At 57.6% G+C, this 25,056-nt stretch overlaps 2 protein-coding genes across 3 annotated transcripts in view; one reads left to right on the forward strand and one right to left on the reverse strand.

Annotated features, from left to right (window-relative positions):
• Positions 1-25,056, forward strand: part of TG (thyroglobulin) — a 200,486-nt gene that overhangs the window by 138,439 nt on the left and 36,991 nt on the right. The gene's annotated exons all lie outside the window — the stretch shown is intronic.
• Positions 1-25,056, reverse strand: part of SLA (Src like adaptor) — a 74,236-nt gene that overhangs the window by 19,974 nt on the left and 29,206 nt on the right. The window contains exons 2-3 of one of the 2 annotated variants that reach the window (XM_036031440.1): positions 11,791-12,055; positions 426-523 (exon numbers count right to left, since the gene is read on the reverse strand). In XM_036031440.1, coding sequence (XP_035887333.1) covers positions 426-486 — 61 coding nt within the window. In that variant the 5' untranslated portion in view covers positions 487-523; positions 11,791-12,055. Of the gene's footprint in view, positions 1-425; positions 804-11,790; positions 12,056-25,056 lie in introns of those variants that run through there. The other variant, XM_028533894.2, reaches the window with a different exon arrangement.

Consider the following 25,056-nt stretch of genomic DNA (forward strand, 5'->3'; position numbering starts at 1 on the left):
GCAGAGCTTTGGTAACACGGATTACGTGCCCGTGATGCCATTATGCGCATGACAACGTTGAAGCACAGGCTGGCCGGGTCAGTGGCAAGCGAGAGCCTAGCTTCCAGAGCAAGGCCCACCTGGGTGGGAATCCACAAAGAGCCCACGTTCCCGCGGTGAGCCTGCGTTTCCTCTGCCTATAAAGCGAGGGCATTGAACCAGCCCTTCTCAGGGGCTCGCCCCCAAACGCCAGCAGATCGGCACCCATCCAGGGTGCCACTGCCCGGTCCTCTTAAACATTTCATTGTGACAGAGCAACCTATGCGCAACACGAGGGACCCGTGTGCACCCACTGCTCTGTCCACACAGTGGCCAGCACCCCCGTCACCCCGTCTTTGCCCCGAGCGCGTGTAGGGCAGGGTTAGGCAGGGAGCAGCCAGACTTACCGTCCGGGCAGGGCAGAGTCCTCTCGGGAGGCGCCGGGGTGGACCTCACGCTGTTTCCCATCTCGCTCGCTCCCGGGGCTGTGGACGGCTGGCGAGGCCTGCGACACAGGGGGTACACACAGACAGTCAGCCACGCGCCCAGCCTGCCGGGTGGGGAACCGCCCGGGTCACGGCGCATCGTGCCTCATGGTTCAGGCGGCTTGCTCTTCAAGGGTGGCTGTTTTCATGTGCAGATGAGGTTCGAGAATGCTGGTTACATTTACACAGTGCGAGTTCTTTTATCAAGGGAATGACAGAGAAAAACCGCAGAGAGGGAAGTTGCTAGCAAATGCTGTTGGTGGCGAAAGTTTCCATTCCCCTGCATGCCGGGTGACAGAGAGCTGCCAGCCGTGTTTGTGTGAGAGCCTCGGAGGGTCACGTGGCCCGTGGGGCCTCTCACTCCCAAGGCTGTGCCCTGGGCTCCTGGCACCCGGCGCCCAGCACTGCGCTGGACGCCGCTTTCCGACCCAGACGGGGCGGGCGGGGGGCTTTCCGCTGCACCATTCTCTCTTCTGTTCGAGCTCCCCAGCGTGGCCGAACAGACGGGGCAAAAGGAGAACTCCACAATACAACCTCAAATGTGCTGCGTGCGTCACAGTTTTACATCTGCCGGTACTTTTTAAAAAGTTGTTTTCCAGCGCCAGTTGATAACACGATATTATATTAGTTTCAGGTGCACGGCATAGCGATTTGACATTTATAAACCCTACGAGGTGATCACCCTGAGACCATACGTAGTCATTACAGTAGTATTGACTGTATCTGCTATGTTCTACTTGACAACTCGGTGACTATTTTTGTGACCGGCGATTCGTACTTCTTAATCCTTTCCCGTTTTTTATTCAGCCCACCAACCCCCCTCCTAGCTGGCGACCACCAGTTTATTCTCTCTGCTGGGAGTTTGTTTCGGTTTTGTCTGTTTATTTCATTCTTTAGATCTCACATGTAAGTGAAATCATGTGCTCCTTGTCTTCCCCCGTCTGACTTATCTCGCTGAGCTGAACGCCCTCCAGGCCCATCCGTGTCGTGGCAAATGGCAAGGCTTCATTCTTTTCTATGGTTCAGTAACATTCCATTGCACTGTACAGTGAAATCTGTACAGATTTCATTGTATACCTTCGATTATTGTCAAGTCCCTGCATCCTAACCCCAATGCAGTGAAGGAAACAGAGTCTCAGAGAGGGCAGGGGACTTATCTAAGGTCACACAGCACGTAACCTGTAACCACGGGGCTGGGGTTTGAACCACAGATGCTCAGTCTCTGGTTTGTTCCATAATGGTTCAGGTTCTGTATTGGAACACACAAGCTAGGTGACCTTGGACACATAACGACCTCTTCCTGCCTGTTGTGGGGAATAGTAAGAAAATGACATCAGGTCGTGGCTGCAAAATGGATGGGTAAACCATGAGAAACACTTAGCATGACCCGACAGAAAAGCCCACGCGAGTTACCGCCATTCCACACGCCTTTTCTGATCGTCCCGGAAGATGAGCATTCAGACTGTGGGCCTCACGCAAGGGCCTCAGAAAGGGACTCAGGTGACCGCAGAATAAAGCCGCCCTCCCCGCTGCCTGGAGCCCAGAGGCCACACCCTCAGCTCTGCAGCATCCGTCTCCTGGGGACAGCGAGGAGGGCTGGCGGCAGCCTGCCCCGCCCCAGCGCCCCCACCTCCACCCCCGCCCCACCAGGTGCAGCCCATCTAGAGACTCTCGCGCTGTCTCCTGTTCTCTGTCTGCCATTTGGGATCAAGGCCTCGGGCCTCTGAGAGGGTCCAAAAGTCAGCCAGGCCCACCCCACTCGGCCTCAGGGCCTTCCTCCGCGCACTTCCCCCCAGACTGTGGTGGGACGCGCTGTGTGCTCTCCAAGCGAGGCCTCCCAAAGGCTGCGCCACTTCCTTCTTGAGAGGAGGAAGGGAGACGGGATGCTCCATGGATTAGGGAACAAGGAAACCCAAAGCGAGGGCTTTCTGGAAGTGAATATGTTTCAAATGTTTATATGAACCACTGGTCAGTTATAACTCAAAGGAATATAATATAATAGAAAGGTGCTGCTCTTGAGGTGATTACAGAGTTTGCAAAAACCATGAGCTCATTCTGCACCGTAGACGGTGTGGCCGGAACAGGCCTCGCGTTCAAAGTTAAGAATTCTGTCTCACTCTGACCGCCCTGGTCTCTGAGCCCAGAAACAGCAGGGCAGCGGGTGAGGGTGAGCCGCTCCTGATGCGAGGCTGGCCCTTCTTTCTCCACCATGCCTGCCCCGCCCCGAATATAGCCAAGGGGACACCCGTGACCCCGGCAGGGCCTCTCCTGCAAGCTGGCACTGGCAGGCTTTCACAGCATCGGCCTGGCTCCAGCGGCAGGGACGAGTTTCCTCGGTCCCCAGCCCCTAGCCTGTTGCACGAAGGCAAGAAAAACAGTGCTCCAAAAGTGTGCTTGGGACCCATGCCTGGCAGAAAGACAAGAACCTCTCCCCTGCAGTCCGGCAGACACTCCCCAGGGGTCTGCCCTGCTGGGCACTGAGCCCGCCCCTCCTGAAAGGCAGGCCCCCGTGATCCCACCCCCTCAGGTGTGTCGGGGCAAGAGCAAAGCCAGCAGCCTCTGACTCGGAGGAGCTGACAGCCACGTAGTGTGCACAGATGTCCCACTGAGGCCTCCCTCCGTCTCTGTCCTATTCCCAGTGCCTTCCTGGAGCCCACCAGTCACCCCGTCCCCCGGCCTCCCCGTCTGTCATTGCCAAGGCTGTTGGCCTGCTGCAGAAAGCTGCCGGGACCTGTGCGGCGAGGCCCTAGCAGGCCCATCTTGCAGAGATGACCTTGAACCGTGTGTGCAGGCCTCCCCCACCTCAGTCTCTCTCGTGTCCCCGTACCGCAGCACACTGCACTGTCCCCCCGCTCTCCTAACAGTGCCACCCTCTTTCCTATCGCCTGGCACTTGGTGTCAGGGACCAACAAAGACAGAGGATTGCTCCTTTAACCCTGTGCCCAGGGCACCTGCTCGTGGTGTCATACCGCACCCCTCCAGACACCCCCGGGCCCCGTCCCCCTGGCCTGTCTTCTCTTCCCCCCTGCCCCATCCTCTCCTCTGAGCCACTGCCAAGCAGTGGCCTCCGGTTCTCATGTCCACCCCAGCCCTCCCTGTACACCGCAACCCCTGCACACTCCTCGGGAAAAGACCTGGTTACCCGTGCAAGTGAGCTCTGACTTCAGCACTCCTCCAACAGCTTGGTAACCCTCAGACATCCGCGTGCGCGTCGGGGGGACTCACGGAATCTAGCACAGGGTGAAAAAGACTCAAAACTTGCAGTTTTCAGCTGGGAATGCTGAGGGCCCTCCAAGAAAAGAAACCTACCCGGGGTCAAGAGATGAGAAAGGTGCAGTAGGTCCCAGGCGTCTGGGGTCTTGTACTCCGACACGCGCCCTCGCCCTGTCTGTCTGGCGGTCCGCGTGCGGGCCGGGGCCGGGGCCCAGGCTCACCACATCCCGCACTGGTCAGAGAAGCCCACCCGGCGCACCAGCCCCTCAGTGGCGCTCACCGGCTTCCCGTGGTCTCCAGGAAGGAGTTAACTTCTCCGAAAGAGACAGTGATTGGATAAGAGTGAGAAATGCCCCAGAGAATGAGAGCCGGAGTCTCCCTAATGAAATGGCTGAACAATTTGATTTCATCTGTGACAGTTTTATGCAGGAGCCGGAGGTGGGAGAGGGTAGGAGACATAATTGCTTCGAGAAACAATGAGGAGAGGGCAGAAGAATGAAATAAGTTAATTAACTCTGGCGCTAAAAATTCTTGATCCCGCTCCCGCTTGGCTTTGTGCTGTCCGAGGGTCAGAGCTGATCTCCCTGCCCCTTATCCCACCCCCCACCCCCGCACCAGCCTTCGGAGCAGCGCTGTCCTCTGTGCGTGAACTCGGGCCTCTGTGTGTTCCTCTTGCAAAATGAGAAGAGGGGAGAGGATTCTCTCCAAAGAGAGAGCCACTTAATTAACTCTAGCAATCAAGACTCAGTGACTTTTGGAACATTATTAATAAGAGAGAAAGACCGTCGTCCCTTTCGTATGATGTCCCGTTAGACAGAAAGCAAATTTTGTCTTTCTGTCTGTCCGGGTCAGGGGAGGCAGTTCGCGTGTGCTCCCCGGCCAGCCCTCCTGGCGGGCCGTCAGCAGCCGCCATTGCGTTCAGTCCTCCTCCCAGGCAGCGTCCCCGCCACCCCAGGCGGAGAGCGGTTCCTGCTCTGCCTCCCCCGTGGAGGTCAGCCAGGGAGCTCGGCAGCGCAGGGGCCCACCTACCTCTCCTGCCTTCAGAACCCGTGTCCTTTCCCCGGGGCCACGCTTCGTCTCTCCATGGGGACGAGATCACCAAGAACTGGGGTCAGCGAACGGCGGGCCACCGTGAGAGGGGACGCACGGTACGGAGGGGTCACGGCCGGCAGGGAGTTGCCGGCAGGAATGTGGGACGTGCCTGCGCCGGCGAGGTTTCTGCCGGACCAGCCCGGGGCCCCTCTCAGCGTGTGCTCTGCATTATCTCGTAAACACAGGGGTCAGGGTCCCCGGGACCTCGCTGTTGGAAGGGAAGGTCACCCGAACCGCTTCACAGCGTGCCAAGGGGGTGCTCCACCAAGGGCAGGCAGGCCTGGACTCTAGTAAAACCAGGGGCGGCTGAAACACTGTGGTGACGGTGGGAATGTGCAAACCCACTCAGGGACTCAGTCCCCCCTTCGGCCTCTGAATGTCTCCTGCAAAGGGTGACGGCCCCCAGCCCACTCGCAGGATTTGCTTCGAATGTGCACGGGGGAGGCCACAAGTGGGGCTCTCCCGCTCACTGTAGCCCAACCCCAGCAGCCTTCCCAGAACCTCGGCCCCACCTCCTTCCCAGCGGTCTGCTCTCGCCCCACACCCGGCGGGGCTGAGCCCTGTACAGGGGCCGCGCTCTGGGTGGCTCGCAGCGTAGCTCCACAGCACAGGTGAGGTAAAGGAGGGGACCTGTCCGAGGCCACAGGACCAGGAAGAGGGAGGGCTGGGGTTCACGCCAGGTGTGGCTGACTCCGAAACCGGTGGTCTATGAGTGCAACAGGAAAGTGATTTTCAAAAGTCATCAAAGCACCCATTGGGGACGATAAACTTCTGGGTGACTCTTTAGTGCAAGGGACACAGAGGTGCCAAGGGGCCTTGTGGATGTCAGGCGGCAATGTTTGGAAGCCCAGGCCTGGGGGTCTGGCCGTGGGGAGTGGCAGGGACAGGAGGGGGAGCCCGGCTGTGGCCCGCTCGGATCTTGGCAGTCAAGGCCACTGTCCGGTGTCCGGGCATGGTCGGGGGCCGCGGTGAGCCATAGGGAAAACGTCACAGCACCATTTGAAAGGATGGTCATGCTCTGGGGGAAAGGAAAGAAAAACTAGATATGTTGGCACCATCCCGATTTTATAAATCTTTGATGCACACATGTAAAAAATATTAAAGGAAATTATTCCCAAGATGTCTCCGAGGTGAATTTACCTATTTTTTACACCTTTCTGAGATCTCCAGGTTTCCCCCTACATGCATGAGCAGAGCCTGGGAAGATGAGGGAGACGCGAAAGGTTTTTTAAGAGCAGGCCAGACTGCGTTCAGATTCCAGCGACTGCCCGCCCTGGCTGGCGGTGTGTCCCGTGGGGAGTTACTGCACTTCTCCGAGCCTCGAGTTTTCAAATCCATAAACTTGAGGTCCAAGTACATGCCCTGCAGGACTGTTCCGAGGACTAAATTACAGATTATATCCAGTGCAAAGATTAGTTTGGCGAGAAAGGATAGCTAAAGGTTTACCAAAGCCAAGTCCTCCAGGGGCTGGGGGTCAGCCGGCTCACTGCCCACCCTCAAGGCCCTCACATACAATGGGGAGAGGCTGGGCCAGACAGTGATTCAAAGCCCTTTAGCCTCAGCTGTCCCTGCTCTGTGGCTGGTACCCACTGCCCTCCCTGTTGGCTTGGGACCTGCCCGGTGCTGCCTGTGTCATGGCGCTCTGCCACAGGGACAGCGAGAGCGGGGACAGGGCTTGACATCTGTTGGTTTCCCTGCCAAGGATCGTGCAGGGTTTCCGGGGGTACCCCACCACATCCTGACCTCGCTCAACAGGTGCACCTGCCCTGTGACCCACATTGTCCCCTGCTCTCCTCTTGGGGCAGGTGCAGCCGCAGGCTGCCAACCAACGCCGCCACGTCCTCCTTTCCCCGCATGGCGAGGGAGGCTGCGGTTCCGCTGGGGCCCTGGGGCACCGGGCAGGGCAGGGCAGGACCCATGGAGAGCGGGGAGCCAGCTCAGAAAGATGCACCACCACCCCGCTGCCTCCTCCTCCCGCCCAATGCGAAGCCGGGGCCCCTGAGAGCCACGTGGAGGAGACCCTGGGACCTGCTTAGCCAAGGCAGTCCAGGCATGCTGGCTGGAAACCTGCCCTAAGAAAGTCGCTGCAGAAGCTCCAAATATAAAATAGACAAGGGCAAGCTGCTGGGTGGGGCTGGCGGGGGGCAGCACTCTGGCCTCTCGCTGCCTCCTGATACCACACCCCCGTCCTAGGACTTCCTAGAGCGCCAATGGAAAAATAGCAATTCAGTGTCCTCATGTTGTTGTTACACAGGAAAGGCTCAGAGAGGGCAAGCAACCTGCTCAGGTGCACTCGGCGAGCTTGGACAGGGCTCTGTATGCGTGTGCAGCGCTCTGTCCGCCGCGGGCGAGCCATTGTCCGTCTGTCAGCTGGGCGCTCAGGTCTGACGCCTGCGTCCGTGAGCCTGTGTCCTGAGCCCTTCTACCTTGGGGAGCCCAGGAGACTAGCCAGGGGGCTAGCAGGGAGGCTCGGCTTCCCCTAAGACCAGGATGCAAGCATCTTATAGAGTCTAAACCATCTTGGGGTCGTTTTAGGATATGATGGGAAGAAGCCAGCTTTGGGGCGAGCTGGTGCTAGGCAAAGTTCCAGTTTTGCCCCTTACTAAGTCGCTAAGCTTCTTTCCGTTGTCTCTGATTTAGAGACAGACATAGCCGTCTCTGCCTTGCTGGGTTCTCCGGAGTCGGGGTTAGAAGGCAGGTGGTACAGGGTGAGCATGCGACAGGGGTGTCCGAGGCTCGTCCCTGCGCAGACAGGCCGTGTGACCAGAGATGGACGTGCCTTCTCTACCCAGGCCTGGTGGGAGTCTGGGAAGCAGCGTCTGGCCTTATTGCTCATTGAAATCAAAAGTGACAGTCCCCCCAGTTCTATCTTTTCTAGATCCGCCTTTCCTGCACAGGGGTCCCCCAAGGCACAGGGCTGGTGGGCTACGGTGCTACCTTGTCTGTGACTCTGTTGGACCCGGAACCCATTTCCTGCCAAAAACCAGGCTGCCAATGGGCTTAGACCCCCGGCCAGGCCCCGGACGCCCACAGCGCCCGCAAGCCGGCTGACACCGTCAACGTTCGCAATGGAAAAGCAGCTGTAAAGACAACTATTTTGACATTAGGTGACACAGATGCCCCGTTTCGCAGCGCAGGGAAACAGTGAGGTCAGAGTGGGCTTTTTCCTTCCGTCTCAAATGTGGCCCCTAGAAAATGCAGGCTTCATTCGAGGGGGGCGGGTGGGGAGTCTCGGGCGGCGCCAACGGCAATCTGACGTCAGGGCCCAGGGCCTGTCGAGTCAGCGGCCGCTCTGCCACGTCACGTTTCCCGGCCAGACTCAGTGTCGTTTCGTGTCCACACACGCGAACCGCCAGTGTGGCTCCCACACACGTCGAGCGAGATAGAAGTCTACAGTATCTCCTGCCTCCCAAGAGCCTCTGCGTGCACTGAGCATGCTCTGCATGTACTCCTGCTCAGGGTCCCCGCCCCTCACTCACCCACCCCCTCTTCAGCTCCCCTTTCTCTTCTCCCCCCCCCAGAACACACCCATGGCCCTCAAAGAGGACAGTCATTTCCACAAGTGTCTGTGTCTCTGTTTGATGAGTGACGGGGGTGCTGTCAGGACAGAGACTTCAGATGCGGTTTGGGTCCTGGCGGGAACACAGCAGGTGTTCCTTAAGGAGACGAGCACGGCAGATGGAAACGGAAGGGTCAGGGTGCCCGGGAGAGACCTGTCGCTCCCACTGTGCCTTGTGAAGAGCAGGAAGCCGAGGTCAGAGCATTTACGTAACTCGTCTGGGGTCACCCAGCCGGTAAGAGGAGGAGCCAGGATCGGGGCCCGGCTGGCCCTTAACTGCGGCACTGTCGGGCATAGGGATTGGATGGAGGATGGCACAAAGCTGTCTCTGTCCTTGATGGTGACAAGCTTGTGTCGCTGCTTCTCTGCATGCTAGAGGGCCAGGTGCACGATAGGTATTTGGTGGGTGGGCCCATCTGTGTACTGACTCAGTAGTAAACCCAGAACTGGGTCCTGACACTTCGGGTGCTTGGAATTTGTATTTGGAGGGTGTGAGTTTTAAACCAGTTGTGCATGTGACTTGGAGGGGTACGTGGGGAGAAGAAGGGAGAACTGGCACATCTGTAAATCAGGAGGGAGTGTGGCTACCTGCCAGGGTTAGGGTGGCCATTAACATTTAACACACTTGACTGACTCCACTGGGTCCCCTCTGACCTCTGTTTTGGGGCCGGCTTGCTCCCTACGTAGCACACACCCCCACTTGTCATCATGTATCCATTTCTCTAAGAGTTTCCAGCCTCCAGGTTGTAAACTCCCTGAGCACCCAGTCCGTGCTGTTACAGTCCTCGATGAAGAACCACGACCGAGCAGGTGCCTGGCACATAGCATGTGCTCACTTAGTGCAGTTCGGTGGCTGGAGGCGTCGTCTGTACAGAGCCTGGACCGGGCTGGGCTCTCAGGGGCGGCCTGCCTCTCTCAGGGTGGTCATTCCCCCCACCCCCGACCCGGGACAGTCGGGAGGACAGCCCCCACTTCCTTCTGAAGCCCCGGGAGTCTCCCAGCTCCTCCTGCACCCTTCTTGAGACCTGAGTCCTCCTCTGGCCACGGCCTCAGCTGCCTGGAAGGAGCTGAGGGGGGAACTGGGACCTGGCCGAGCTGTTTGACAACAGAAGGGAGTCGCTGAGCCCTTGAGGCCCCAGGTTCTGTCTGTAGCTCGAGTTACTGTAACGAAACGAGCCCCCTCCCCTGGCGGTTCTCAGATGGGAGGAAGTGGTTTGGACCCAGAGTGCTATTTCCTTAGGAGAGAGCCGGTCACATGGCGTGGCCTCAATGTGTATTTAATAGTGGAAGGGACAGACGGATGAGGGGATGGTTGGCTGGACGAAAGTCCTGCCGGGGCCCTCAGGTTGCTGACGAGAGCCAAATGGTCTGGCTGGACGTGCTGGGAATTTTTAATGAGGTTTTTAAGCTCCAGCCTCTCTCAGAGCTGGGGGACATAAATGCTTGCTGAATGTCAAATGAGAAATTAAAATCAAGCAGCATTTATGGGCGCAGGAAGCTGGCTGGGGTTTACCAGAATGAATAATTTCTAAGTCTTTAAGAAGTACATTCCCCTTGAACTACATTGCCCGCTCTCAAAACTCAGAGCGGGGAAATTTTTTTTCTGTATTAGGAAAATGATTTTGGTCTGCTGCAGTGCAGACCCGGGGAAGGTCACTGACTGTGTCAGACGGGGGAGCACGCAGAAGCAGGCAGCCGGGAGCATGGAGGAGGGGCTGCGTCGTGTTTCCCGCTGCAGTGAGTGACACCGCCCAGGAGTGCCCGGGCAAGGTGACGTCCTCCCATCGTCTGGGCTCAGCTTGATATGAATAGCCACGGTATTTAGCATCTCCAACATGTCGAATGTAATTTAATCTTGTCACAGACACATGAGGAAGCTGGCCGCCTTTTTAAGAAAAGGAAACTACGCTCAGAGAGGCAAAGTGACTTGCCCACAGTCGCACAGCGCGTTGGCGGCTGGCCCAGAACGTTGACTAGGGGGCAGCCGACTGAGTCAGAGACTTTCCGTGCGGCCGTCCGACTGCTCTGCTTCCACATCTGCTGAAGGTGCCGCAGTCTAGATTAGATTCCAGCCCGTCCGTCCCACGGGCTTCTAGTGTTAGCGGCAGTGTGCTGGTCAGAACACATTAAGTGCTCTTGAATAGCATTCTCCTACCTAGAGAGTATCCATTGCAAAAGATTTTGCAAGAGCTTTGATTTGGTCTTAACCTCCCCAATTTTAAAAGGACCACAGCCCGGTTTAGAGACTTGCGGCTCAGCATCTCAGAGCAAACCACAGAGGGACGATTCGCAGAATACAGGGTGTGTTTCTCCCCACACGAAGAGCACTGCTTTACATGCACAGTCCGGCCCTTCACATGCTCGCTCTCACGGCCGCTGTCTCCACCCCCACCTCCGCCCTCGGAGCCTGTCCCTGCTGGGGGACTGGGACGAACCACCTAACCTCTCTGAGTTTCGTTTTCTTACTTGTCAAAAGCAGATAATAATTGCAGTCTTACAGCGTTGTTCTGAGGGCTGTAGGAAAACAGCTTTTCGTGCAACGCGCCTCCCCCAGCCACTTGGCATGGGAGACATTGTCCCTTCCCTTTGGCGTACGTGACCCCCAAATCAGGACATTCTGAGCCCAAAGCCAGGGTCATTTCCCCGACACACCAGGGCTGCTGGGCACCTAGGAACTTCAGAGAATGTGGAGCGTGCCATGTCCCTGGGAGAAACCTACTTCCCCACGTCCTCTCCGATCCTGCCCTTGCCCCGTACGTGCGCATACCACATCCTCTGGTGTTTACCGCTCGTCATATCAGCCACGGTTGGCGTTTTCTTGAAGAAGGCTCCCGCCGCCAAACTCCCAGAAGCACCGCGAGGAGCATTCGGCCCGTCTGGGCGCTCTGCACCTTCAGACACCAGCCCTCCTTACCGGTAGGGTTTATCGAGCACCTTCTTTGTGCCTGAGACTGGCGGGCGCTTTGCATATCTGAGCAGGTACCATCCACCCACTGTGTGGGCTGCCTGTGTGAGTGGAAATCCCATTGCTGTCACTTCACAGAGGAGAGAATAAAGGCCTGGAGAGCTTAGGCTGGCTCGCCCAAGGCCACACGGCCAGAAGTCTGACTGCAAGCAGCAGCTGTCCCTAGTAAGAAGCCCGCTGTGTGCCAGGCTGTTCTGCAGCCTCAGAGGCTGCCCGGGCAGGACCGTACCGGCCCCAGCTCCCCAGCCCTCTGGGTCGTATAATTGTGCAGTAAATACCCACCGAGCAGCTGGGACGTGCTGCGCCCTGAGGGAGGCACGGGGTCTCCCTGCAGACGGTGCCCTGCCCGTCCTCACCGAGAGCTTCTCTGTGTCCCAGAAGTCACCCCCTGCCCGCTGTGTATCCAAGGGCTCCTGACGTCTCTCCCCGCCCGGCCCCTGCCACATCCCCCAAGATACCTTCACAGGCTGGACATGGTCTCCCCTGGGAGTAGCTGACGAGGGGGTGCCAGGATCGCCGTCAGCGCCTCTGCATCAGCTGCGGTGGGTCCAGCGGAGTGAGCGGGCGGCGCGGCCTCCCAGGGGCGTAGACAAGCCCATGCTATCAGGGCGAGCAGCAGTTGCTACACACGCCGCACGCTTCCTCTGTGAGAAACGAGGAAGGCGCGGGCCTCGCAGAGGGGCAGGTTCCTGTTTTCAGTAACCGCTCTGAGCAGCCTTCTCCCTGCAGGGACAGGGACGAGAGCGGCTTTAGGGAGCTTTCTGCAAGGCACCGGGAGCGCGGGCAGCTGGGTCCTGAAGGGGCAGGCCTCGTTCCGGCTTTCAGAGCCTGGGACGTTTTCGTCTTGAGTCAAAAGGCCGAGGGGGCCGAGGGGCTGTGCTCACGGCCCCTGGAACTCACGGGGTCCAAGGAGCAGCAGCTTCTCTTTTCTGGGTTTCCCAATGATTTCTGCTTCCTTATGTCTCAGCCACGTCAACCCTGGAGCCGAGCTCCTGGCCCCGCTCTGCTGTGGACTAGGTTTTAATTGGCAGAGGCTTAAAATAGTGGCATCAAAGCCCCTCTACAGAAGGGAGCTGCCCACCAGCCTCCCGGGACGAGGCACACGGCCCCAGGCACACGGCTCTGCTCCGCCAGGAGAAACCGGGAAGGGGATGAAAAACGGCTTGGAGATTAAAGTTGACTCAGAAAACACGGTGACCGAACAGAATGCATGACCGAGGGCGAAGGACCAGGAGGAATATTACTGGGATGGTGGGGCGCATTCCCATGGACAGCCCTCATGTTAGGTCATAGTGTGTCAACACCAGTTCCCTCAGGTGTGATAATGACATTGCAGCTATGTGGGAGAACGTGCTAGTTTTAGGAGGTGCGTGCTGATGCCTTTGGAGGTCGGGTGTCAGAATGTCTAAACAGTGCACCCAAAGAAAAAGAAATATAAACTATACATTTAAAGTAAGAGGAAGAGAACACGAGAGAGACGGAAAGCAAATGCGGCACAATAACACCGGAGGAATCGAGGTGAAGGGCGTATGTGCCTTGTAGCATTTCAGCTTTCTGATGGGGTTGAATCTTTCACAACTAATAACACACAGCTCCCTGTTCATAACATGCCGGTCTCACGCAGGAAACCCTGGCCCCTGGGGCCCGCGAGGTTGACAGCGGCAGAGGCAAAAGCTGCCGAATGTCCGCTCCGGGCCTGGGAGTGGTCTGCCGGAGCCAGGAATGCTGGGGCTGCCTCTCAGGGCCCTGGACGATGCCCCAGCTCGCAGAGATGACGGAGCAGGGCACCCAGTGACTTGCCAGAACCACACACAGCTGGTCCCGGAGCAGAACCCGGGCCCGAGTCTCTCTGGCCGCTGCTGGGAGGCCCAACCCAAGCAGGGCTGCAGCGGCCGCTGCCGGGGGACAGTCATTTAGAAACCTCGCTCGGTGCAGTGATCGAAGATGAATTGAAAACATCAGGGCCGAGTCTAAATTTAGAAGGAACTCTGTACTAGGTAGGTGCTTCCTTAGACCACTTGTGAAAACGCCCGCAGGGCCCACGGCACCCTGGGAACGGACAGAGGAAACGTTGCAACAGACCAAGCGGCGATGTGCTGGCAAGGGGGAGAGCCGAAGGGCAGAAACTCGCCCCGGAGGGGTCCTTCCCCAACATCCACACAGAGGCGTGCGCAAAGGGGGCTTGGGCCCGTAGTCGAAAGCCGTGAGCTCTGGGGCAACTTTTCAAATCAGCATCTCCTGAGAGCCTCCGAACTCATTCCCCTGTTTAATCACTTGTTCCGAGAAACGTCCCGGGGCCAGTCCCAGGCCCCGGAATCCGGCTGCGCACAAAACCCCTGTGCCGACGGAGCCTCCTCTCTCTCGGGGGGCCATGAGCTACAGAGGGGACCACAGCGGCTACCAGTCACGGCAATGGCTGGAAGGAGAGGAAACGGTCACTGTGCCAGAGCAGAGGGGCCCGAGGCGCCCTTCCCAGCAGCGGTCAGTGGCGGGGGAGGGGCTGCCCACAGGGGTGCCTCAGCTGACACCCGTAGGAGCTCCTCGGGAGGGGCCAGGGCGTGAGGGGCTCGTGCGGAAAGAGCGGTGGGGTTAACTCAGGCTCTGCGGGTTGTGGGGAAGACACGCGGCCCTGAGAAGGCGCTAAGCCTGAGGGCGGACAGGGAGCGACCATGGTGGGCTATTCATCCAAGGACACGTTCCGACAGGAGCAGCTGCTGCTGCAGAGGAGAAGCTCCGAATGTGGGACCCCAGGGGCCAGGGTTGCTGTACCCACGCTGCCCCTTTTTATTGGGGGACTGGGTGACCCGGGGTGCCGCTGCCAATGTCCCCTGGCCTGGATGTTTCATCATGTCCCTTTTCAGTCTTGAGGACACCGATGAGAATCAGAGTAAGTTCTAGACAATGTTCTAAAACGGACCATGCAGGAGGGCGGTGTGGAGGTTGGGGCCCATGCTCGGCCAGGGACGCCCCCCCAAAGCGGGGTGCTCAAGTAGGAGTCTGGCGTCTGCCCTGGCCCAGCGACGCGTCAGGAGGCTACGCGTCCGAGCTCACGAAGACACGCGGGCCCATCGGCGCAGAAGGTGCCTGATTTCCAGGGGCTCTGTCAGTTCATTGGCTACCAAGGCCGGGCTAATGGCCGTGGGCAGGCCAGCAAGACTCCCCTGAGCGTTGAAGATTAATCAGTTGAGTCCGAGGCTTGAGTCCTCAGATTACAGAAATGAGATATCCCGCTGCGTAAACAACTAGCTATGCACACTCAGGTAGTCGGGAGCCAGGTGTCCCACTCCCCGGCCGGGGTTAGGCAAGTGTCCTCATCCCTTTGCCTGGCCCATTCCTCCAGCTGCCAGTCTCAGGGTGCCGCGGCATCGTCATGTGGCAGGGATGCAGTGAGTAAGCCGGGCAATGCACAGCGCGGTCCAGTATGACCGGATCCCCAGCTGTACTCAAAGTACCTTTTCTTCTTTCTACATAAACGTGCGAAAGGTTAGAAGATGAAAAAGGAAACCTCAAGACTGAGTAAACTCCTTCTCAAAGGAGAGAATCGAGGGTAAGTTAGTTCACTCAGGAGGGCAGTGCAACGCACGTGGACTGAACGCAGGGCATTCTCGGTGCCGTAGAACGGCTGATGGGATCCTTGTGTCCAGCGAGGGCTTAACGCATGCCACCGTCAAGTTCCCGGGCCAGCCAGAAGTTGTCTGAGAGCCAAGCCTGTGCCCCTTCTCTGGCTGGATCAGTACTGACCCATCCATCCATCCATCCATCCAACAAGTGTCTGTGGAGTACCTGCTGTGTGGTGGGCACTGCTGCAGGGTCAGGGCTAGGGAAACAAGCAGGCAATGGTACCGAAGGCTGCTGGGGGAACGGGGACAGTAAGGGGAACTGTCACCCGGGAAGAGAGTTTTGTGTGGAGCCCAAAGTGACGCCAGTGAGGAGATGAGGAGGAAGAAGGACCCGGTAAAGCAAATGTCAGACGCCAGGGTTCAGGGCTGCTGATGCTCGGAGCATTGAAGGGAAGCAAAAGGGAAAGGGAGCTCACACCTGGGGAGCCAGGAAAGGATCTCGGCTGTTGCTTACGGTACCTCCTCACTCTCCCCAGTTACTCCATGTGTCTGGACGTCGCCAGAAGAAACCGAGGCTCCTGGGGTTTCACTTACTTGCTCCAGGTCACCCAGCGGATGAGTGACACCACCTGGGTCTAGCTCAGTAGGCCCCCGGGGTGAGCTCACTGTCACTGTTGTGCTGGCCTGCTTGGGGCCCTCCCACGGCGTCCCTCCTCTGTCCCAGCCCGGTTTCCCCAAACAAGACAGGTGCTGCCCCCACCTTCCTGCAGTGCCCGCCGCACACTTCCGTTTGCCCCGTGACCGACTCCATCCCTTTGCCTGGCATTCGACGCTCATCACGGCTTGTTCTGCACCGTCCTCCCGTGACAGTGCCCCCACACCAGGCCTCCACACCCCACACCCCACAGGGACTTTTGTGTCCCTGGGCACCCAGACAGCCTCCCACCTGTTCACCATTGACTTTGCCACCGCCCAGCCCCTACCTGTGCGGAGTGCCCCCCTTCCTGCAGGTCCCAATCCTGAGCTCACCTTGTCCACATGTACCCCCAGACCTCCCCCAACCAGAGGTGGCTGCCCCCTGCTCAGAATACCCCTGGCAGTTTCACCCACCCCACAGGGACAGGACACATGCCTATTGGAGTCAAGAACAGGAGGGGGCGTTTTGGGGAGCTGTGTGACCTTGCTAAGTTTTCTGAATCTCTCCAGGGCTACTCCTATTTCTTTCCCGGGTCTTCAGGGTCCACGGAAGAATGCCTATAGGTGAGCCAGCCTAGTGCAGGGCACGGAGTGGGGGTCCACTGGGTATGGACGCCTCCCTTTCCTTTCAGCGTGGACCGTAAGCTTCGGAAGGCAGGGCACGCCTAACGCACAACCACTGAGCCTTGCCCCAAAGAGATGACCCGTAATCATCCAATGAATGAATGAACGAACGAATGAATGAGCGAGATCAGGCTGCCTTCTAGACAAGAGCACGTGCTTTGCGACTGTGGGCCTTCCCCCTCTGGGGAAGGGGATGAGCCAACCCTGAAAATCAGCTGGGAGAGGTCAGACGCCATCGCTCCTCTGGAGACCGGAGCTCGTGTTTCGGGAGCCGTCTCCAGCGTCGGATGCGTGAGTGGGTGGGCGGTGCATCTGGAGGAGCTGAAGGCTCCCAGCTGGAGCGGAACATCAGTGTTTATGACATCAGCACCTTTTTGGTACCTCCGTGGGGGCCGCTGGGCACTGAGCGTTCTCCGGAAAAAGAAAAGTAGAAGCTGCACTTCCACTGTCCGTGTTGCTGAGGGGAGTTGCACAAGCCCGCTGACTCACTGGAGCTGGTCTTTTCTTTCGGTCTTGCCCGGCCCAGCTCCGCTGCGTCCACCTGGGGCGGGGGGGCGGGGGGGGGGGCGAGCTGCTTCTCAGCTGTGGGAGGGTTGAGAAGCAGGTCAGAGAACTTCCCAGAGCTTGGGGCGGCCTCCGAGCAGGGTCCTGTTTCGGTCTCTGCATCTTTGCCGTTTTGCTTTTCTCACTAACTTCCTCTAGGACACTGACATACACACTCTTTTATTCAGGATGCCTAGCTCAGGCGTTGCCTTATTTCAACGAATATTAGAGTAAACGAATGTTAGCCTCAGGCCAGCCAGGAGGCTGAGCTCTAGGACGACAAGGGTGAGTGTGACGGGCGCCCTGCCACCTAGGAGCTCCGTGAACGGGGCCAGGGATGAGCCACAGTGGCAGGCGGCGTGGCGGGGGTTCCAGGGAGGAGCGAACACAAAGGAAATTCTCTCAGTGTCGCAGTGGCCCCGAGGCCTGATGGAGGGATGATGTTCAGCTCGACCTTGAACCCGAGGCGAGCAGAGCCCACTAAGGATGTTCGGTTTGTGCCTTCTCATTCTTCCTTTCACTTTGGGATGCTGTCGGTTGCGTCTTCTCTGGAGTTGGAAGCGACTTCAGTATCTGCTGATCATCACTCATCCTGCCTCCTGGGATCTCCCCCCGGCCCGTCTCAACTGCACCTGGGACGGGCTGATGCACCTGTCCTTCTCGTATCAGTTCGGTCTCAGTCCCGATCAGCCCCAGCCTTCCAGCCCCGCCCCCCATATGGTCCCCGGCATTTGTCTGGCTCCCTCAGCGGGTCCCTCTTGCCCGGACCCACCTTCCCAGCGACCTTGCACTTTCTCCTACTCCCCGGACAGTCCCTGCTGGCTCTGCCTCGGGATCCCCTTCAGCTGTCCCAGCGAGCTGGAGTGGCACGTTAGGGTCTTCCCCTCATTTGGGGATCTGCCAGAACCAGGAGCACGTCTCCTGTCGGGGCTTCCGGGGCTTTGGTCCTTTCACGCCTCTGAGTCGGAGTCTGGTCTCGGGGCTCTTGCTCTGTTAACCCCTGCAAGAGGTGGGGCCCCGCCACATGCCACTCCCCCCACCGTCTTGTCCTCTGCCTGAAGGTGAGATTCTTCAACTGCCCAAGTGGCCCGTGTCACAGGCAGGGAGGAGGGGGGGATGGTCAAGGTGGTGGCAGCATGACCTGGGACTGTCCCGGTGGCACAGAGTGTGCCGATCGCGTTTGTCCCCCCGGCAGAGCAGGCGCTGGGGGTCTGTGCCGACGTCCTAGCTCAGCCCTCTTTTCCTCGGCCGGCCGGGAGAACGGCCTGTTCCGCTGTCTGGAGCAGTCTCCTCCAAGCTGGTGGATCACATACCCGGCAGTGAAAGAAGGAGTTCTGTGTGTGCAGATGGTCATTAATTATATGCCCAGGCTGCTAACGTATGCATTGTAAATATAAACACACTTTGAAGGGGTAAGGGTGCTCAGCATTTATACGTAACATCCGAGGCTCTCCCCACGCGCCCGTGAACGGTTCGGGGGCCGAGGTCGGAACAGAAACATCAAGGAGGAGGCAGGCATCGTTGCTCAACAAAGAGGGGCGCTGAGAGGGAATTTTGAAATGTCAGCTCCTATGTTCTCCTGATGCAGGCGCGTAGTCTGTCTCCCAGGAAGGGCACAGAGATCCTCGTGACCCCTGCTGAGGAACAAAGGCCAGAGTCGGTCTTCCCGTGGCAAAGAGGACGCCGCGCACGGTGGCCCTGGCGGGCGCCGGGCCCTGTGAAGGGTTTCTCGCAGCGCCTTTCCCCGTCTCTGTGTTGGCGTGACTTCCACGCACGGGCAGTTCCCCGAGGGCAGGGGCCACCTATTTCGTCACGGGTTGCCTCCTAGCACCGGCACCTTCCAGGGCCGGAGCAACCGGCAAACATTCACTAGGAAGAAGGGAGCTTGCGTGGGAGAGAGAGGGGGAGGTTTTTTTTTTTTTAAGGAAGGAAGAAACTGCCCTGTCTGTAGGTTACAGACTTCCTCGAGGACTTCAGTGCCTCCTGGCTCCCGGCAGCACCTGCAGGCGAGAGGAGCCCCCAGGCCCCCGGGCGTGATGGGGTCACCCCGATCGCAGCCCAGCTCCCAGCAGCGCAGCTTGTGTCCCTGGAGAGTGGCCCAGCCGCCTGGCTGGGGAGAGATAAGGCCCTGCCACCAGTGGCCCCACGTGACCGAAGCCGGGCCTCTTAACCGCCCTGCCCCAGTATTTTCATCGCATAAGAAATAGTAACGATGAAACTTGCCCCACCACCACTGATGATCAGCCCCAAACTGATCTTTAGGGGAGGAGTATTTCACTATTTTTTTTATTTCAGTTTGAGTGGCAATAACATTGTAAATAATAATACCTGCTGTCTGTATGGTGCCTTGAGGGTTATATTTTTCAAGTCTGTTCTTGCATCTACTTTTGCAAGAACTTTGTGAAGTATTGATTATGATTGTAATGGTCGCTGCTGCTTGCTGCAAGCCTAGTGCATGTAAGCACTCTACACGTTGTCTCATCACTGCAGCTCCACGAAAGAATAGTTTTATCCTCATTTTACACCAATTTGCTTACTAGCTTCCTCTAGGTACACTAATATACACACTGTTTATATACAGGAAACTGAGGCATGGGGGGCTTTAATAGCTTTTCTAAGAACACACAGCAAGTAAGAGGGAAAGCTGGACTTGAACCTGGGCCAAAGGGCCCCGTGGCCCATGCTCTTGCTGCCACACCTTGAGACAGTGTTCTGTACCCACTGTAGAGATGGGAACACCGAGGCTCCGTCAGAGTAAAGCCACCTGCTAATTTGTCAGCGTAGGACACACTCCGATGTATCTAGTCCCGAAGCCCTTGCTGGTCCATTTTCTCTACAATACAGTAACTCACGCCTGTTTGTACCTGGCGCATCTGAAGGGAGTGGTGCTGGAAAGGATGCGAAATGGGTCCCAGGAGCGGTGCCGGGCAGGGACACGGCATGCACCTGTGTGGTTAGGTACAAATGCAGCTGCACCTCAGCAAGAGCCGTGGGAGTGTGATGGGGGGAGGGGAGGGGTCTGGGAGGAGGCTCTGCTCGAACCGCAGGCCCCGGGCTGTCAGGGCCATGCCCCTTCCTGGGCTCAGACCTCACGCCAGCTGGAGCGCACGCGGGATCAGGAAGTGGTCACCACGGCGGAAAATGCTGAGCCCGTCTGGACACAGGAGGCCAAGCGTAGGGGCTGGGGGTGAGGCCCCGGCGGAAGACAGACAGCAAGACAGGCCAGGGCCGAGGGTTTCCGTCCAGCTGGTCCAGCAGGTAGCTTGTCCTCAGGAGCCCCTGCGGGTGTGTCCCCAGCAGCCTCTGTGGTCCGGATGTTAGTCGGGAAGCAAAGCGACAGGAACCAACGACTGGAATGACACATCCAGGCACTTTCACAAGTTATAACGACGGGATTCTTTTAAAAGGGCACCCACACCCAAGGTGTGCGTCGGGATTGTTCATCGAGAGCCGCCAGAACAGCTCAGGAGCCTGCATTTTGCATTCCCTGTCGCCTCGGCTGTCACTCAGGTGCCACGTGTAAAGGGAGACACCTTCGCCTGCGGAATCAGCGCTCCTCAAGCGCCAAGCATTTAAACGGTTTCTGACAGCCAGGAGGTGACGGAGGCAATTAGACGCAACGCTGGGACAGACGGAGAGAGGCGTTTTGTCAGGGCTGCGACAAGCTGGAGACCAGGCTCCGTTCTGAAGGGGCAGAGCCACGGCCCAGCTCCTCCCCTTTTCCAAGCCCCCCCACCCCCCCAGAGGGGTCCCCACAGTGATGCCCTCAGCGAAAGGGGGCAGTGTGCAACGAAGCCAAAATGTCTGCAGAAGGCGGTGGAGGGCAGAGGGTCACTTCCTTCTGTTTCCTTCGGCGCATGGAAGCCGGGCTGGGCAGTGACTTGGAGACGCACGGCCTGAACCCCCTCCCAGGCAGTGGGGGGTTTGGGGCAAGTCACACGCCCTCTCCGAGCCTCTGCCACTCTGCAACACAAGGGGCACAGGCGTGGCTCCTGGCCCAGAGGTTTCCTCAGCACAGACTGAGAACAGGGTGGGGAGCGCTGAGGGCACAGCCGGCCCCTGCTCCCTGTCACACCTTCTGTCTCTGCTCCAGGTGCAGGCTGTCGGGGGGCGATTTAAGTCTGCAAGTAAAAGTACACCAAGGTACATCCTTCCCGCGGGACAGCCTGACAGCACATGGTAAAAAGAAAAAAGGCTTTAAAAATATGTCTATTTGGAATGCAAGGTGAGAGACTGCTGGCCTTTGGGTTAGGCAGTGGTTCCTTAGATACAACTCCAAAACCAGAAACAGAAAAAAAAATGGACTTCATCAAAATTAAAAACATTTGTGTTGCAAAAGAGCCCCTCTAGAAAGTGAGAAGACGGCCCGTAGAATGGAGGCATGTGTTTACAAGTCATCTATCTGATAAGGGACTTGTATCTGAATACATATGCATAACGAACACTCATACATAATGAGCACCCACACATCACGAACACTCACAACTCAACAAAAAGACAAACGACCCAATTTAAAAATGGGCAGCGGACTCCAATAGACATTTCTCCAATGAATATGCACAAATGGCCCTTAAGCACATGCAGGGAGGCTCAGCACCCTTAGCCTTCAGGGAAATGCAGATCGGAATCGCAGCGAGATGCCACTCGGTACCCGCTCGGAGGGCTACACTAGTGGTAAAACAGGTGACAACGAGTGCGGGCGAGGATGCAGAGGGCCGGACCACGCCCGCGTTGCCCGAGGGCATGTAAGTGGTGATGCTGCTGTAGAAAGTGTTGTGGCAGCTTCTCCAGAGGTTGAACGCAGAGTTACAGTGTGACTCAGTGGTTCCACTCCTCGGAACACAACCAGGACAGATGAACATAGACACCCACACAGAAGTGGGACGGGAGTGTTCGTCACAGCATTATTCATTGTCACTAACCCCAATGTCCACCAGCTGATGAAGGAGAAACTACTGCCTGCCTATACAGTGGAAGAGTAGCCGACCATGAAAGGGGTGAGGTACTGATGGACGCCACGCCATGGGGAAGGTGAAGCAGACACAGAAGGCTACCTCTCGTGTGGCCCCACGTGTGCGAAACGTCCAGAGCACCGCCTGCTCTGAGCTGTCTCTGCAGGGGCAGACACTAGTGCGGCGGTTGCCAGGGGCTGGCAGGGCGGGTGGGGAGCAGCAGCGGCTGCTGATGGGCACAGGGTTTCTTTGTGGGCGGTGAAGATGTCCTAAAATTAGGTTACGGGGATGGGGACATGACTGTGCACGTAGCTGAAAACCGCTGACTCGTGTTCCTCGAACGAGGGAGCACCGTGACACAAGTCACAGCTTGATGGAACCACTTTTTAAAAGTGAGCTGTGGAGGCCAGGAATCATAGCTTAAAAGACTATCTGTGTAGCACAAAGATGTCTTCCTTCAACAAGACTTTTACATATATATAGTGAATGGAAAACTATTAAAATATTATGTAAACAGTTCATTTGCTACACTTTTATTATCAGGGAAAAGGTGTACCTTCTGACCCAGTAATTCCAGGGTAGGAGGAAATTATCACGAATATGTGAGTTGATTTCGCTATAAAGATGTACATTGCCGTGCTGCCTAAAACATCGTAAAATTGGAAGCAGTAGCTGTCACCTATCGAATATTTAGAATTTGCAGTGCGCCATGGGGTGGCATGAAAATCATCTCCTTTCTCCGCGCGAACAGTCCTCTAGGGAACCTCTCCATATCCTTCTGGTCCTCCTGCCAGAGGGGGAGCGAGCCAAAGCAAACAGCGACCCGTCAGAGCTGGGACTGGCGCCCAAGTCTGTCACTCTCCGGGACCGGCAGGTGCTCCTTACTGCCACGGTCTCCGTGACAGCCCCGACACCAGATTGCTCGCTGGGATTAGAAGCAGCCTGGCGAATTAATAGGCGTCAGCCCACAGCGATGCACGAGGGACGGTTAGGTGAGGAGGACAGGTTCGGGACCAGGAGGCTCTCACTGACTCCGTGCACGTAAACACGTGTGTGAAGAGCCACACAGCCGCGGGAGAGACAGACGTGCAGAACTGACGGACGGCACGGAGCAGCCGTCCTCCGTGTGGAGAGGACGGCGGGTCATTTCCATCCTCTCTGTGTTGCCCTCCCTCGCTCCTCCCCTGAGCTCTGTGCTGCTGTCGTTGCTCTGCAGTTTTGCACAAGTTGCTGTGTGCTGCCTTGCCCTACACTCAGGTAACGCAGGTGGATACAGAGCAAGGCTCCCCAGCCTCCTTCTGGAGTATGAGGAGGATTGTCGCTTTGGCCAGCCTGTGGTGACAGCGAGGGACCCTTGTTGTGGGGACCCTTCCTCTCTGTCAGGGACCCGTCCCTCCTCCCTCCCTCGGGAGTCTTTCTTCTGTCCCGCTCTGTCCCCCTGGCGGAGTGTCCTCAGATGATCTTGGTCATGGCACTTGGTCCGCTGACGGGCGGACGTGACAAGTAAAAATGAGTGCTTTCCTCTCGATGAGAGTCAGTTAGATTTTAGGAGGAAATTATTCTTTTAAATGTAGTTAAATTATTTTCTAATTGCAAATGTGATTGAAATTCACTGGAGAAAGGTTAGAATATCCTGAAAAGCTTAAAAAGCCAATGTGACTCAGCCATCCTACCCCTCTGCTGAACGGATAGAGGACTGTGGGACCTGGTGAGGTTGGAGTCTCCAAACACCTGGTGGAATGACGGACGACAGGGGAGGTGGCGAGGGGGCACTGAATGCCTGTGAGTGCCGCACGGCCTCTGCCATCAGTGAAGGCACCGTGGCATCATGGGAAAGCCGCAGAATCCTGGAGTCAGAAAACACGGGTTCCCAACCGCTTTCACATGGGGCTAGCAGGTTACTGAGCTTCTTTGACACTCCCAGCTGCATGCACCCCAAATTCCTTTTGGAATGAAGTGGGGAACGTGAGAAGAATGATTACGTAATTTGTGTGGCTTCTTTGTAAATAATATCAGTTCTTTGTACTTTGTAGGGTGGTTAATAGGTATGTAAATGAAACCGCATGAGCGAGAGCTCCACATGAAGCAGAACACGGCACGGTTGGTTACAAATGCCTGTCAGAGCGACAGGGTGGATCCGGTTCATCCCACCTGGCTTTTCCGGGACGCAGGCGTAACAAGGACATAACAGCGTGTCTTTCGGAGCCACAACCGGGCCCTGCCCCCTCCTCTCACTGTCCTGGCCACCCTTGCAAGGGGCCTGTTTCTGAGTCTCCGTCTGCCGGTCACTCGGGAGGGTGGGACACCAGGCTCTGCGATGTGGTTGGTGGTTGTTGCCCCCGGGGGTGGGGGGACAGCGCAGGGGAAGGAGCCCCAGCTCCGTAGTCCTGGCTCTGCTACTCGAGGCCCCAAGACCCCAGACAAACGACCTCCCCGCTCTGGGCCTCGGTCTGTCCATCTGCAAAGTGGGACAAGCACACTTACAGGTTGCTGGGGGGATCTCGAGAGAAAACGTGCATGAATGGCCTGGCCCTTTAAAGGCGCTTTATAAATGTGTCATTCTCTTCCACTTCCCTTCAACGTTGTCTGATTTAGAGGTGGCAGGGTGGAGGCAGAGAGAGGCCGAGGGCGTCAGGCCTGAGTGAAGAGAGGCGTTTGAAGTGAAGACATACTTTCTGGAACACCCTGTTCAGGAGCCTTTACTGTCCTCTCACCGCCTGCATTCTGGGGTTTATCACCCTCTCCATCGCACCGCTAGCTCAGGCCAGATGCAATGCCCTCCGGACTCTGCCCTCACTGCCCCTCAATGCAAATGCCTCTCTTCACTAAGGAGGATTCATCGATCCATCCGTCCACCGTCCATCCACCCATGGTGCCATCTGTCCGTCCATCAGCCATCCACCCACCCACGCCCTCGCTCACACGTTATGGGCTCCCCTGTTCTGGGGATCCCTGGGACGAGCTGCTCCCCCGCACAGCTCCCCTGGGCAATCAGGTCCCCGCACACACCCGCTGTCCCAGCCCCGCCCGTGCCCCCAGGCATAGCCGCCCACCCTCTTTCCTCTCCTCTGGCCGTTTCTCCCCAGCAGAGCCCGCTGGAGTCGGACTTCAGAGCCGTTTCCTTCGGGCCACCCTCATGCTCAGAAAACTCCCCTCCTCGGAGCTCTTGGCCCTGCCAGTGAGGAGCCTCGTCCTGAGGCCACTAGTGTCTGTGTCCCCCTGGGTGGGGTCTGTGTTTCACAGTGTGAGCACACCCCCAGGAAGGAGCTTGCAAGGGACCGGCTGCCCGTCAGCCTTGTTTGTCATGAGGGGTTTCATTAGGTGGCACTTCGGCCCGTGATACAAAACT

This window comes from Phyllostomus discolor, chromosome 7, assembly GCF_004126475.2.
Source record: "Phyllostomus discolor isolate MPI-MPIP mPhyDis1 chromosome 7, mPhyDis1.pri.v3, whole genome shotgun sequence".
Classification (NCBI taxonomy): Eukaryota; Metazoa; Chordata; class Mammalia; order Chiroptera; family Phyllostomidae; genus Phyllostomus; species Phyllostomus discolor.